We start from the raw sequence: 15,481 nt of genomic DNA, 5'->3' as shown, positions 1-15,481 counted from the left end.
TTTTGGAATTGAAACTTTTTGAATCGAAAATGGAATAAAAATTCTATTTAAGTTTTATCACAGTAAGACAGTATGATAGAAACCACAATTTAATTAAATACAAATAGTAAATACATTATATTTTAATTTGCCTTATACTTGTAGCTTATAGACAAATATTAATATTTTCGAATTTCGATGGTTAAAAAATAATTGTTTTTGAAGTGGAATGTCCAGCACACGTAAGCAGTCTATGTTGAGAATATAGAGTATTATAATAAAAGTAAAGTATTATTATAAATTTAGCATTTAAACACAATTATAACTATTAGTTTTCATACCAATTTCATGAAATCCCTTTTTAACGCATTTAAGAAACATTTCAATGGGGAAATTTAAAATCTTGCGTCGAAAAAACTCTAGTATGGCCAATGTTGCGAAGGTGAGCCCCTTTAGCTGTACGGAAAAGTTGTTTTTGTGTTATAGAAAATGGACAAAATTGCAAAATATAATAATGATCTTACGGTTGCAAATACAACGTAGTAGACAAGAGTTGTAGGAAATAAGAATAATATGGCAGAGAAAAATATTGTTGCTAGATAAAGCTGTCGATTCATATAGTTATGGGCTTCGATTCTATCTGAAATTGGAAAAATTAAACATAAACACTATTATAGTTATCTATGTTAATATTATCTGTCTGACTTACTTCTTAAGATATTATAACGATTGCCTCGTACCACTTGCCATAATACGGTAAGTCCCTTTACACCCACATTGTTTAACCTACATAAGAAAAGACCTCAATTAATTGTGTCTAGATTAGTTTTAAAGTTTAGTTCGTACACTTTAGTATAGACGTAGAAGCAATGAGCGTGCAATCCGACAATTGATATTAAATCCGCTAGCAAGGCGATTTGGTAGGTAAATCCTAAGCATCCAAATGCTCCGATCGCAAGAAATACTTGCCGTACAATTGGTTCAATTAAATCTAAAACGAAATATGTATTAAAATATGAATTCTTTAATGTGTACTTGTGGTATACCCAAAAATGTGGACCACAATTCAATGTGATACTTGAAGCAATCAAGAAAAAAGTTATTCAAATGTATGTTAAGCTTTAGGCCGATGGGACTTCCTTCTAAAACCTTTAGAAGACTGTACAGCTGACTGATAATGATCTAAAATTGAAGATGATTTAATAAATACAGCATTATGGAGTCGTTAACCTTACGTGTGAGATTTGAATGAGGAAATCACCTGGATGAGAAGCAAGCGAAAATAACAGGAACATCAATAGGATGCCCAATGCACGATCTATCATTATGTTGGTCAATCTAGAACTAAATCACAAGATATTAAAAAATACATACAATTATTAGATTATTTTTTAAAACTTGGTTTAGTAACCACAACTAAAATTATAATAATAAAATATTTAAGTCTTTAAATAGGAAAATATTTTTTGTAAGAAAATGCACGAATACAGTTATTTTTATATTTTTTTTTTTTGGTTTATATTTTATTATTGTCTATTTCAATGTCAAATTAAAATAAAAGAAAAATAATTTTGATTGAATTTAACTATTTTTTTTTTTAAATAAAAACACAAATATGTGAATTCTTATTTTGTCAAAACACTTTCTTAACTAGCTGTATTTGTTTTTATTTAAATAAATTAGTGAAGCCGAATGGATTTCACTATTTATTTTTTAAACATGTTCTTAGCCAATGTAATGAAATAGAAAGAAAATAATCATGAAGAGTTCAATTTATTTATTTATTTATTGTCAAAACAATTACTTGAGTGACTGTATGTAGATTAGAATTTTTATTTAATCTTACCCCGCTGCATATATGGTTTGCCATTCCTTGTAATGCTTAAAGATAACGGTATGGGTTATTATGCCATTTACAAATGCATTGCCAACAATATGTTTAAACAATTGCATGGGAAGATTCGCTAGCAAGCACAATGGTTGGCTTCCATAGAACCAGAGTCCTTCGGATTTACGGAACGTGCCCGACTCCGGCTCGGGTTGAACCAATCGAGCCAACATATAGAAATCGCACTCATCGTTAATCTGACTCTCTCTTGTCCAATGGTTGAGTGTGTTGTATCCATTTATAACCAAACTACGTACAATTTGTTTATCGTAAAGAATAAGCTTTATTTGTTTGAGATTTTCGGGCGTGATTCCAGTAAACATAAGCGAAATATTCGGCGACTCATTATTGTATGTGAAACATAACATCATATCATGGGCACTACAGTAATTGCTATCCGCATAGGAGTCACTGCATCGGATTGCACCCAGGAAGCGCATATTACTCGACTCCGTATTGCATTTATTGTTGTCAACATCGACCACATAGTATACCACAACATTATCATCGCTTATGTGCAATTGTCCGTATAAATTACAGGGCCGTTTTAGATAAAAGTAATTAGTGGGTAAAAATATCTTTATGCTCATGATTTTGTAAGAAACCGGCTTTAATTAACCACATAATACAAAACAAAACAACAATATTTAGGCAATAGTTATCATTATCATTAGATATATATTACAAAGCAATCGATCTATCGATATACTGCAATGAATTGCATCAATGCAACCATGTTGCGTGTTTGTGTTTCATTCAGTATTCCATGGTTTTTCACGTGTTCTGTTTTATATCGTTTCGCAGATATTTATTGACATATACATTCGCATCTTAAAGGGATACATATTTCATCGGCTTTTGTTTAATTGTTACAAATTTTTCGTGTAAAGAGATATTTATAAAAATATAAATATCAAAAATGGGATATGATGGTGAGTTTAACATTTTTGAACAAAATGTGTGTGCGACAAAAATACGTCTGTATGCACACACACACACAAATATGCTTAGTTGATCGGGCTTCGGCAATTCACACATGCATGTACATATGAACTTTATGTACAAAAGTTTACATAAATAGAATTGAGGAGCATATTAAATGCTTGCAATTGCGATAGTTTCGAAACTTTGCAGAAATGAACGATTTCTGCAAACGTTTCCAAACGATTACAATTTTCTTTTAATACATTCATCGTTTTTATATGTACATATGTGCACAAACCGGCAGACATATTGTGTTACATCTGTATGTATGTACATATGAAAATGCATACATTCATATATAGTATGTACGTTTGTAAATTTTTGAAATCTCTGATTTGATTGGTTTTCTTGGACTTAAATTACAATTTGACACTAGACGACATACACATGATGTATGTATGGATATGCATGTATGTGCACACTCTTTTTTTCCCACCAAAATAACCGCATTGCGTATTGTGATTGGGCAGTTTTCGCTATGTATGCATGCATGTATGTGTGCATGTACATACATATATAAGTGTGCTAACCCCATAAGTGTACAACATATTATTTACGTACATACATATTTATTCAATGCCGGCAAATATGAATATATAATATGTACATATGTAAACACTTGTACAGTAACTTCAAGAATTATTTACACACCGTATAACTATTTTGATCAGCTGATAATGCAAAAATAGCAAATGAATCAGTTGAACATCAAGTTAGAACCGACTCCATTAGTTCATCACAACATCGTGTATATACATACATATGTATATGTGTGTATAAATTCAAATGTTATTTTAAGTTGAAGTATGCTATTTGAAATAGAAATTGTTAATTTATGTCTTGCCTTGGTAATTTGTTTCCTCTCAAAGATCGTGATCGTGACCGTGACAGGCGTCGCCATCGTTCCCGTTCTCGTGACCGTCATCGTGACCGCTCCAGGGATCGTCGCCATCATCGCAATTCACGGCGCAAGCCGTCATTGTATTGGGATGTGCCACCACCGGGATTCGAGCACATCACACCGATGCAGTACAAAGCGATGCAGGCATCGGGACAAATCCCGGCCAGCGTCGTTCCCGATACACCGCAAACCGCTGTGCCCGTTGTTGGATCAACAATCACACGTCAGGCGCGTCGCTTATATGTGGGCAACATTCCGTTCGGTGTCACCGAGGAGGAAATGATGGAGTTTTTCAATCAACAAATGCATTTAGTTGGTTTAGCACAAGCAGCCGGCAATCCTGTATTGGCATGTCAAATTAATTTGGACAAGAACTTTGCTTTCCTCGAGTTCAGATCGATTGATGAGACCACCCAGGCGATGGCCTTTGATGGGATCAATTTAAAAGGACAAGACCTAAAAATAAGGCGCCCACACGATTATCAACCAATGCCTGGGATTACAGATACGCCGGCTGTTAAGCCAGCTGTTGGTAAGTTACCCCAAAATGGGCTGCACTTACTTTATTTTGCATCATTAATATTGCCATTTGGGTATTTTTCCTTTTTCTTTCAACAAATTGATTTTGCAACAGTCTCCAGTGGAGTCATCTCAACGGTGGTGCCCGATTCACCACATAAAATATTTATTGGAGGACTGCCCAACTATTTAAATGACGAGCAGGTGAGCAAATTTTCTAAGACTCCTTTAAAATGTGACTAATGCATTTGTATTTGTATTCAATCCTCTTTCCGCATTAAAAGAGGGAGTTTTGACTTGCTAGTAAGCCAGTTGGAGTACTTTTACGTCTTATAAGTCGTTTCACTAGCTTCACTTATGAGACAAGTTAAATTGTGCAGCAGCTAATTCTTATATGATATTAGAGTCTTCTCTGTCCCTGCTTTATACTCCGAATAGAGATAACTATCGAAAAGCACTCAGAAGTGAAAGATTGAAAGGTCTAGGGATAACACTAGACTTATTATTATTTCGCCTTTGACATCAATTGGAAAATACCACATAAAAAATTCATGCTCAAGGGAACGATTAATATAGAGACCTGTTCCGGTTTTCACTTCTACTTTTATAGGATTTCATAAAATGTAATTTCTCAAGTTATATTTATGCTAAGTACTTCAAAATTATATTTTTTCCTATCAACTCAAAGGAAATTCAATATGCAAAATGTTTCTAAAATGAATTTAGCACAGGTCAAAGATGTTCACTTCCGCTAAATCTGGCAGAAAGTGAAAACCAGAACAGGCCCGATGAGTCTAGACTAATTTGTGACATAAGTTTTGATATTTTATTCACAACTCTAATCCCAAATTAAACCAATATCTGTTTATTACTATACTAACTTTATTCCATTCTTCCACCTTGTTTCTTGTCTAATATTATAATATATTATAAAAGAGTGAAGCTAATCCTAATGCACAATTATTTAATTAAATTAGTTGGAAATTTCTACAAACACTAATTTTTTTTATGAAATGTTAAAATATTATCTCGACTAATTTTCAAATCAATTTTTGGTTGAAATTTTTTATCTCCAGCACATTTTTATTTCCGACTTCTTCACTACCCTTGACAGATTCCATGCTTTCAAAGTCTTTTATGACATAATCCAACCCCATTGACTTATAAGTATCATATGATTTTTGCAGGTGAAAGAATTGTTGCTCTCGTTTGGCAAGCTAAGAGCTTTTAATCTGGTTAAAGACGCCGCAACTGGCTTGAGTAAAGGTTATGCCTTTTGTGAATATGTGGATCTAAGCATTACGGATCAGGTAAGTTTACTACTCTCTCTCTCTCTTTTACACACCTAATTGCCATCTCATTCATAACGATGTTTTGTTGCATTTTCGCAGTCAATTGCTGGATTAAATGGCATGCAACTGGGTGACAAGAAACTGATTGTGCAACGTGCCAGTGTTGGTGCCAAAAATGCTCAGAATGCGGCTAATACAAGCCAATCGGTCATGTTGCAAGTGCCGGGATTATCGACAGTTGTCACATCGGGTCCACCGACTGAGGTCCTATGTTTACTCAATATGGTGACGCCCGATGAGCTGCGCGATGAGGAGGAATACGAGGATATATTGGAGGATATTAAGGAGGAGTGCACGAAATACGGTGTCGTACGCAGCGTTGAAATACCACGTCCCATTGAGGGCGTGGAAGTTCCTGGTTGCGGCAAAGTATTTGTAGAATTTAACTCCGTACTCGATTGTCAAAAGGCACAACAGGCGTTGACTGGCCGTAAGTTCAGCGATCGCGTTGTTGTGACTTCATACTTCGATCCTGACAAATATCATAGACGCGAATTTTAGATCAAGTTTCTACGTATTTCACACATTCACCAATTTGTCCAATATAATATATAAATATATAAAAACAACAACAAAAAAAAAACAAACGGAAAATAAAACAAAAAATTTAAAAGTAATAAACGAAAAAAAAGAAGAGAAGGAAAGAAAGAAAAGATAAAAAAACAAAAACAATCACATAATAAAATATAACAATTCATGACTTTTATCCAAATACACATACACCCAATGTTTTATTCTATCTGGGGTGGATTCAATAAATGAATTCAAAAACAAGTACTCGTAAAACCCAAAAGCCTTAAAAACATTGTTTTTTTGTTTTTCAATATAATCAAAAACAGTATTGTTTAAATTATTCATATATTTACACAATACGAATTTATAACAGAATTAAGACATCTAAGGGTATATATATAAAATATGTATATCTATGCGAAAAATAACTTAGGAAGAATAGAAAAGATAAAACACATGAATAATTCGTTCGATAATGCGTGCAAATTGTTATTGAGCTCATTTCTCATTTGTTCAATTAACAATATTTAGATAAATGCATTTTTCGTTATGGAATTCGCGTTTTCATGTTTATGCCATGAATCGATCTCACGCACACACGACATAATACAATATTTAAAAAAAATACATAAATGGATAATATACGAATATAAGCATACATATTTATGTCGAATACATATGTGTAATTGTCTAATTGGCCTTTTCTAAAAAAACAAATAAATGAATCGCTTTAAAAATGACATAATTAAAACCATTAAACATTAGAGAAAAAACGAATAAATAATTAGATTTAGTTACTGTTGAAGGCCTTGCAATAGTTCGCTTCGTAGGATTCGTTATCGTTATACGGCGGATTGTCGTTTTCTTTTTAGCATTCGATTTTCAGAAAACACATCCACCAAAATTTTAGCTGCGTCTGTCAAATTTATAAACTATTTAAATTACTTGATATCGCGCAATATGATATGTGTATTTGATTTATAATTACATATCTTCTTAAAGGAATGCCATAAACATATTGAAATTGATAAATGACGATTCAATTTGTTCAACAATTAAGTTTTAAATCTACAATTTCTACACAAATCTCATGATAAAGGCCATTTGGTTGGCTGTGCCAAACTGATATAATGCACATCAATTTGGCAACATTTTTTTTGTTAAATACTTTTTAAATGCATAAGCTAACATGAAGATGAGAAATAGTAAAACTGATTAACTACACATTATTATTTGTTTACCAACACTGTGCAGTGCTCTGAACATTATGTTAAATATATCTGACATGCAGATTAACTAACATGAAGACGACAAATAGTAAAAACCGACTTTAACCATATGTTAAATCGGCAGTTAACAGCTAACGTTAATGTTGTTTAAGAGTGTTTTAGAAATGTAAAACAACCAAAACCCAACAAAAATTGTATGGGTCTTTAGTTGATTTGTATTTCTGGAACAACCCTGTAAGTTTAACATGAGGAATAAAGTACAGATATGTAGATATTTATGTGATTGGATGTGTGTTTGGGGATATGTATGTGTTTTGCAATCCTCAGATTAGAATACTTGATATTTTTGGGTCGAACGAAACGTTCTTGGACATTAAGTGGACGATGTCCTATTTGTGATCTCAATGTTGACTAAAAGCGAGGATAACTCGAGATCCTCGCTGAATTTGTTGCGCAGAATGACACTGCGATATCCTTGACGGATGCAGGTCAATGGATAACAGGCCTGGGCATTGAAATGGGTTTCGGCAAACATATCCTCATCCTGCACCTCGAAACGGAGCAGAGCAAATTGTGGATTGTGGACGGTAAACTCAAAGGATTCATTCCAAATCGGATTGAATCCATTCTCATTCACCTTGGTGCGATATTTGATGCCGCTGTCAAAACTGGCGCCAACAATCTCAACAACAATTTGTGGGTTATTTGATTTGCCACCACGGAATAAATGTCGTGCCGCGATAATACGCATATTGATCTTGATCTCATTGAGGCCATCCGACAATGGATTATTGGGATTAAAGTTATCAAATCTCATAAACGACGGCTTCAATATATAGCCACATTGCCCGTTATTCCTAAACTTGGCCTGATTCAGTTGCATGGCCTTGTCCCCAGTCTGATAATTGAGCGCTATCATCTGTGAGCCAATATTCCAAAATGGAACCGGATTAAAATTCGACGAATCCAAACGTTGTCCCTTCGGATAGACGCGACTAATTTGATTCCGATGATATGATAGGAAAAGTGGCATATTCTGTTGTATAAACTGCTTTTCCGCCTTCGTTTCTGGGAAACTGGACATCTCCTGAAATATCCACGAGTGATCCCGGAACGGCACACTCCGAAAATAGATAATCAAGTCGGACATCTCCTTGGCCACCCGTGCCGTACGCTCCTTCTTCCGACGCTCTGTTGCCAACTGGCTAGCAATCAATGCAGCATCCTGTATGGCCTTAATCCATTCGTATGCCGTCTCCTGTATATCGAATCCAATTATGAATGGATTCTGCATTGTCGGTGTTTGTATCTGTAGCTTGATTATAATTCCCGGTTCGTTTGATTCAAAAAGAGATGCAACGGCTCCATAAATCTCGATTGAATCGGTGCGTCCATCGTTGCCCTCCTCGTTAACCGAATTGTAATCCTCCGTTGCCGAATCAATAACCTAAATTATATAAGAGAAAGTTAATAGGTAGAGATAGTTCATAATTTCATTAGATATATGATTGTTGTGACGAACTTCCTAATGTTTATTTACTATATCTTTCTCCTACAGTGGAATTAGTGTTGATTGTTGAGTTTTATATTTCAATCCTTAATTTTCTTAGATTATCTTGAGAAGGTTTTTCGTTTCTTTCATTCAATAATCTTTTTCTTCTTGTTCTAATGATAAAGCTTCGAAATGTCACTTTGTAGGTCAGTATGAGATTCAATTTAAAGACTTGATAAGGAAATATTTATAGTATACCTTGAAAATGCTTAATGCTTTCTTATAGCTCTTTTAAAAATATTCATAATATCAGCTTGCAGGTCACTTTGAAATCAATGTAAAGACTTGATAAAGGAAATATGCATAGTATACTTGGAATACTTTAAACAGAAAATTCTTTTCATATAATTTTGCTTTATTTACTTCCTATCAGTTATATTTTTCATCTAAAATTTTTTTTATATATAATATCAAGTAAATGGAAATCCGCTAAGAAGATTCACTCAAACATATGTTTCTTGATAAAGAAAATTCCAGGGAATAACACCGGAACTGTTAACCGTTAACCGAAACTAACCGTTTCATTTTTAGTACCGGAACTGAAACCGTAACCGAATGAAAATTCTTTGTCAAGAAACGAATACCGAAACGTTTGTACCGTTACGGTTGTGGTTAAAAAGTTGACCAATTTCAAACTATCATAACTTGAACAAAACTGAACCGATATTCAAACGGAATGTCATTTTGATCATGATTTGGCCTCTAAATTCATACTGTATTCAATTTTTGTTCATTCAGAAAATTTAATTATTTTCGACCAAGATTCGATTTTGATGGTAAGGGTCCCCCCTTTGAAATTTTGAAAATTCAAAATATTAAATCTCTAGTTTTTACTTTTAATCAACTCCTTATGTCTTTATTAGTATAAAACAACACCTTAAACTTGATTCTGAGACCTTTAATTTTTTTTGTAAAAAATCATGAAGAATTGGATAAAAATTTGGACTTGTAAAGTGACTAACTCCGAAGTCTGACCAACTTCAAACTGTCATAACTTGATCAAAACTAAACCGAATTTCAAGCGGAATGACATTTTGATCATGATTTGGCCTCTAAATTCATTCTGCATTCAAAGATTTTAAGTTCGTTACATACAATTTTTTTTGCTCTAGGCTAGCCATTTATTTTGATGTCATACTTATTATAAAATGACATCTTAACATTTTAAAATGTTTCAAAATTGATTTGTTGTACCGTTACGTACCGGTACTAATACCGGAACCGAAAGAAAAAAACCGAAATAGAACCTTTAGCCGAAATAGTTATTTCGGGACGTACCGAAACCAAAACCTATATTTGTTTCGGTTTGATTACCTGGAAAATACTAAGAATATTTTTTTATCATTTCTTCTAAATGTTCTTTAGAAAATGAATCCAAGGTGTTATGTCAGTTTCGCAGCTCTTGATAGACCTGATAACAAAATGTTTAAAGTCTATTTAAAATATCTTTCATCATCATATTTCAGGTATAATTGGAATATGTTTAAAAGATTGTTTCATTCGATAATGATTTTCTCTCATGCTTTGGACAAAAATCAGAAATATCAGTAGATTGAACAGTTCAACTTGTCTATAATGGCATTACCTCCAGCTTTAGTTAAATGTAACCTATATAATTGGGCTTACCTTGACATAGTTGGCTGGCAAATGATGTTGGATCATGCCACCGTAGTCACCTTTCCACCACATGGAATTATTTCTTTGGACATTGGTAATAATGGCATGCTTGGGAAAGGAGAGCTCATCGGGCTTGTCAGCTTTATAGCTATAGAGGGCCTTGCAGGTGACATACTCCTCCAGATTTGAGCCCATGTAGTTGGATGCACCGTTGCTATCAATGCCATGCTCACTATGCAGCTGCGCATTCTCGATGAGAGTCTGTCGCAGCAGCTCCTGGGAAACGGGATGAATCAGCTTCACATTGCGATACAGCGGATTTCTCATATAATAATGAATGAGTGAGACTAAAGACTCAAATTGCATGGTGTCAATTGCATAAAGACGTCCCTCCTGCATGATGCGACAGTGTTTAATCTTGCGATTGATTGTGAATGATATGACAAAGGCATTGATGCTCTGCACCGATGGTCGCACAAGGAATGAACCAATATCCAGCTTAAGAAGTCCTTGTTCCGCCTGCTCTTTGGTTGTATTTGGATGAAACCAATCCTGGCTCTCATGCTTCTTTGGCTGCGGCACCGGCTCCTTGAGGATAATGGAAAACTCTGAGCTGCGCAACATATTCTTGCGATAATACACGATCAGCGAGTACAACGAATCGAAGACGAAATTCTCAACCAGATAATACTTAATGGAACCATTCTCATGCTTCAGTTTGATGCGACAATGATTGGGACGATTGCGTCGCCAGAAGGATAAACTATAATCTCCAACAAAGGTGGCTGATTCGCGTACCAAGAAAGTGCCATCTCCGAGATGTTTGTAGGTCTCCAAAAGTTGATCCGCTTCTTGTCGGCCACCTGATCAAATGGTATAAGCGTTAACGAATGTGGGAGCAAAGCGGAATCGCATAGATCTATAGCTTACCCTCGAGTTTACCATGAAACCAGTTCTCGCCAAAGTGCAGCTCATCATTGGCTGAGGTGTCCTTCTGTTTCTGTTGCATGTTGCTATTCAAAGTGCACGAGGAGAGTCCAAAATCATCATCCTCGGAATTACCATTACGACTCTCGCTTATTTCCGACGTATAGATCAATTCCTGTTGCGTCAGCACAAACTGATAAAGGTTCCATGACTTATCAACGGGATCCTTAAAATACAGCAATCCCTTCTTTAAGATCTTTTGCATATTCTCGCTATCATCGGCTGCTCCTCCCCCCAGCGATGATCGATGGTTGAACGATGCAATTGTCCCATTATTGACTCCAACAGCAGGCAAATTGATAGCGCCAACATTCTCATCGAATTGTGGCAACTTTTTGTGCTTCAAGATAATCTTACGACGCAACTGATTTGGTGATGGCAGATGCAACTCATTGCGATCGCACGGTTGCGTCAAGAGCATGTCTCCAAAGACCTGCAAGATAAAGATAAAGGTTAGATTAAAGCCCCTAAGATTACTATAGTCGATTCACCGACTATAAGACATCCGTTACTCGATTTAAATATACTTTTTTATTTTTATCTTTGAATGTTAAACTCCAAATGTATAACAAATATTGCAGACTGGACCCATTTAACTATTTTTTTTTTAACTAATTTTTTAATTCAATGACATTAAAAAGTAGAGCTAGTAAAAAAATCTCATTTCCATAGCAAAAAGTTGTGCTAATGAAATGATTTTTAGTTACAATTAAAAATTAAAAGTTATGAAAATGTAATTATAGGCAAAACTCTTTAAATAACTAATTCAGCTTTGGTAATACAACTTTTGAAACAGTAAACTTTTAGAAATTTTGAATTTAGGTATTGTTATTTAAAAATATATTTAAAAAAAAAAAATCAATTTAAAAAATTCAAAAATGCATAACCGAAAAAGAAATGTAAGAAAAAATACAGGGTCTAAAAACAATTAAAAACCTTACAAGAAATATAACTACTGTAAAATTAAACCGATCTTGTTGATATTAAGTAAAATGATTAATAATAATAAAAGGCAATTTTTACCATCAAAAAGAGTGTTATATCTTAGAAACAATGATTTTGTTATAGTTTTTTGTGATTTGCGGGGGGCGGAAGACAATGAGTCAAGGCTATAGCGCTTTAAGGAGTATTCTACAAGTAACGGGTATAATTAAAAATTTTAAGCTTAGATCAAGTTTCTTTTTAAAGAACTGTAGAGTTTGTACCTCAATGAGAGCATGTGCCATATTGCGCTGCTGTTCCAAGGAGCAGTTCTGTTCGATTGACAGAATTACAGGGTATTCGGATGTTGTGAAAGCATGATCCTTAATTGTTTTGATCACATCCATAAATTTAATTTTCGATGTCATTGTGTGACCATGAAAGATGTAGGGCAAATTGTCGGGACCATTCCAGCAGTCCAGTTCGATGCAGCGACAGCCCATGCGCAGGGCACGAGCATAAGCCTCGCAGGAGGATTCGCTGGAGAACTGATCCCCAGTTAGATATGTGTTGTGGGACGAGGCAATCCAATAGGAGGACAACGGTTGATTCATGTCCATGAACACGCTATCGTATTTGACATCCCAAAGATCATTTTGCTTGGAGAAGAGATAGTCGACAAACTCGGATATGGTCAAAAATGGCTCCTGTACATCCCGTTCCACATCCTGCACGAAATCTCGCATAAAACCGGAAATGTTATTTAGTTCAGCAATGTTATAATCATGCTGTTCGTTTTCCAGAAACCGCTTAAACTCAATTGGCCGTATTATCTTTTTATCCTCGGAATAGGCAAACTCAGTGCCGCCGATAATAATATTCAAGAAACTCACGGGCAACAGGAGTTTTTGATATAAGCGCGAGAAATCATCAAATTTGAGATCATGTTTGCGTCGAATGTCATCGGTGAAGCACTCCATAAATTTGCTGGTGCTCATTTTGCAGCTGACGCTGGCCAAGAATGTCTTGAAATCCTTGATGGTCACCTGGGAGCTCTGCTCCGATTTGGTCAGATGTGAGTTGACATTCTCAAAGGAATAATATTCGCGACGCAGCCAACGATCGATTTGCAGCGGATATGGTGCATTAATCGTATCCTTGACCATATAGCGTAATCCCCTTACCCAATTATCCGCCTCGATCTCGGAGAGAGCAACAACCGAAAAGCTTTTGAGCTTAAAACTATTTCCATGCATAATAACGAAACATTTGCTGCTCTCAAAGCGTTGACAATCATCAGCATGTAATCGAAATTCCTTGGAGTTCTTTCCAACGCGAATCTCACGTATTTCCCGTAACTGTATCGTTCCCTCGTAGTCTGTGCGCGTGTGTGCGGCAACTGTTGACCATAACAGCTGACGGGTCTCTCTGATAAGCATGAGGTGTCGACGATCGGGGCGTCGTTGTTTTCCATACAGTTTCGTTACAATTGTGCCACGCTCTAACATACAGATTGTCTGCTCCATTTCCCCCAATAGGGGGGTATTCATTGCACTGAAGCAACTCATTGTTTCCACTTTTCTATTTTATAAACAAATGAAAAACATGCATAAATCTTGCAATCACTCTCACTCTCCCTCTATCTCTGTCTCTCTTGCAATATGTTTTCTATACTTTCGGTATATCGACGTCCGCTTGCTTTTATAGCTTTAAAAGCATTGAAATAATTGCTAGTTGATTCATTGACTTTTTATTGATTTGCTTTGGAAAGCTGCAAGTTATGATATTTTTGTTTTGTTTGCTTTTAGCAAAATGCACTTGTTGAATGTCCGAATCACTAGAGCTGTAACTTGAGTCGATTTTTAATCGATTAAATCGATTTAAAATATTTTTTGCTAAATCGATTTGGTTTGATCTCGCTTGAATACGCAGAGTAAAAGGTATTTTTCATTTTCCAAGTCTCACTTGTTGTTTATTTTTTTATTTTGTATTATACTTTGAGTTGTGCTTTATTGCTTTTTTTTTAGTGATGTTTTAAGTTGGCATTTATTATTTTGATAGGAACTAAATATATTTATATAAATATAAGGGTCATATTGTATGTAAAAAAATTGACGTTATGAACAAAATGTTATAAAAATGTAAAGAAAAGAAAAAATTTAAATGATATGCAATTAAAATTATAAAAAATGAATTGTATTTAACATATATGGTTATTTTGAGAAAAGTTAAAAGAATTTCATTAGTGAAATTTATCTTTAAAAAAATCATTTTTATTCGATTTGAATCGATTCGAAAAATAATCGGAAATTCCCAGCTCTACGAATCACTGCTGCCAACTTTTAAGAGAAAAAAAGCTGTTTCTAGCTGAAACACATCCGAAAAATAGCTAAAATTGCGATGCAAAATAGACAGAACAGCTGATTTCCATATGTAGTGCAAATAGTTAAAGTGCTGCCAACTTGTTTTATAACAAAACAAAACATAAAACGGGCTGGCAGGCTTGGGTCGCAATTTTCATATTGCGATTAATTTGCAAAATGGGCTTAAATATGAAACTTCTATAATTTTAAAACTAAAATTTTGAAAATTTTTGTATTCAACTAAGTTAAACTTTGTTACACAATTTCTCCCCTGAGGCACAACGATCACCTGGCATTTATGCAAAATTTCTCCTTTAGTTTATCTAATTTCGAATTAAAAATTCTTGCTAAATAAACTTAAATTATTTAAATTTCTCACCGTTTCAGATTGTGATCAAAACTATTTTAATCAAACTATTAATTTATTGCAAATATTTTAAATCCGGCTAGAAGTGGAGTATTTTCGCAAAGAGACAAAAGGTGGCGCTATTTTCATGTATACTAACGGAAACGCAAAAGGAGTCCGTAGCGCACAGACTGTTAACATTATTTAAGTTGGCAGCTTTCATCGACATTTAACATAGCTTCAGAGTGTTCAAAGTGAATGAGCAAAATGTTTTTTTTTTTTTTTTGCTTAAATCAATTTGAAAATTATAAACAAATGAGTAAAATCCTA

General features: G+C 34.6%; 3 protein-coding genes across 4 annotated transcripts; 1 reads left to right on the top strand and 2 right to left on the bottom strand.

Annotated features, from left to right (window-relative positions):
* Positions 1 to 35: 35 nt before the first annotated feature.
* On the bottom strand, positions 36 to 2,534 carry LOC117794094. Its single transcript, XM_034634575.1, has 8 exons — positions 1,826 to 2,534; positions 1,215 to 1,323; positions 1,026 to 1,161; positions 826 to 970; positions 689 to 765; positions 504 to 619; positions 321 to 435; positions 36 to 230 (listed from the first exon to the last, which is right to left on the bottom strand). Exons 1-8 carry the CDS (start codon positions 2,455 to 2,457, stop codon positions 133 to 135), a joined length of 1,428 nt encoding a protein of 475 aa, XP_034490466.1. The 5' UTR covers positions 2,458 to 2,534; the 3' UTR covers positions 36 to 132.
* On the bottom strand, positions 959 to 14,296 carry LOC117794092 (1-phosphatidylinositol 4,5-bisphosphate phosphodiesterase gamma-1). Its single transcript, XM_034634571.1, has 6 exons — positions 12,727 to 14,296; positions 11,465 to 11,954; positions 10,544 to 11,397; positions 7,597 to 8,812; positions 1,140 to 1,150; positions 959 to 970 (listed from the first exon to the last, which is right to left on the bottom strand). The coding sequence occupies exons 1-4, from the start codon at positions 14,008 to 14,010 to the stop codon at positions 7,739 to 7,741; spliced, it is 3,702 nt and encodes a 1,233-aa protein (XP_034490462.1). The 5' UTR covers positions 14,011 to 14,296; the 3' UTR covers positions 959 to 970; positions 1,140 to 1,150; positions 7,597 to 7,738.
* Positions 2,644 to 6,201, top strand: LOC117794095 (splicing factor U2AF 50 kDa subunit). 2 transcript variants are annotated; one of them, XM_034634577.1, is made up of 5 exons: positions 2,644 to 2,799; positions 3,721 to 4,284; positions 4,387 to 4,475; positions 5,459 to 5,581; positions 5,663 to 6,124. In XM_034634577.1, the coding sequence occupies exons 1-5, from the start codon at positions 2,787 to 2,789 to the stop codon at positions 6,122 to 6,124; spliced, it is 1,251 nt and encodes a 416-aa protein (XP_034490468.1). In that variant the 5' UTR covers positions 2,644 to 2,786. The 2 variants fall into 2 exon arrangements, with proteins under 2 accessions (XP_034490468.1, XP_034490467.1); XM_034634576.1 differs by having other exon boundaries at positions 2,645 to 2,799; positions 4,375 to 4,475; positions 5,663 to 6,201.
* Positions 14,297 to 15,481: the final 1,185 nt, after the last annotated feature.

The sequence above is a fragment of the Drosophila innubila genome, chromosome X (genome assembly GCF_004354385.1).
Source record: "Drosophila innubila isolate TH190305 chromosome X, UK_Dinn_1.0, whole genome shotgun sequence".
Classification (NCBI taxonomy): domain Eukaryota; kingdom Metazoa; phylum Arthropoda; class Insecta; order Diptera; family Drosophilidae; genus Drosophila; species Drosophila innubila.
Note: the sequence above shows the minus strand (reverse complement) of the source record. Positions and strands in the feature narration are given on the sequence as shown.

Coding starts and splice junctions, on each gene's coding strand:
- LOC117794094 (XM_034634575.1), bottom strand. CDS start 2,457: ATGAGCATAAAGATATTTTTACCCACTAATTACTTTTATCTAAAACGG. Junction 1,324..1,825: donor CAAACCATATATGCAGCGGG/GTAAGATTAAAT, acceptor CTTGTGATTTAG/TTCTAGATTGACCAACATAA. Junction 971..1,025: donor ATTGTGGTCCACATTTTTGG/GTATACCACAAG, acceptor ATTTCGTTTTAG/ATTTAATTGAACCAATTGTA.
- LOC117794095 (XM_034634576.1), top strand. Junction 4,476..5,458: donor ACTATTTAAATGACGAGCAG/GTGAGCAAATTT, acceptor TGATTTTTGCAG/GTGAAAGAATTGTTGCTCTC. Junction 5,582..5,662: donor ATCTAAGCATTACGGATCAG/GTAAGTTTACTA, acceptor GCATTTTCGCAG/TCAATTGCTGGATTAAATGG.
- LOC117794092 (XM_034634571.1), bottom strand. CDS start 14,010: ATGAGTTGCTTCAGTGCAATGAATACCCCCCTATTGGGGGAAATGGAG. Junction 11,955..12,726: donor TGGCACATGCTCTCATTGAG/GTACAAACTCTA, acceptor TTTATCTTGCAG/GTCTTTGGAGACATGCTCTT. Junction 11,398..11,464: donor GTTTCATGGTAAACTCGAGG/GTAAGCTATAGA, acceptor CCATTTGATCAG/GTGGCCGACAAGAAGCGGAT.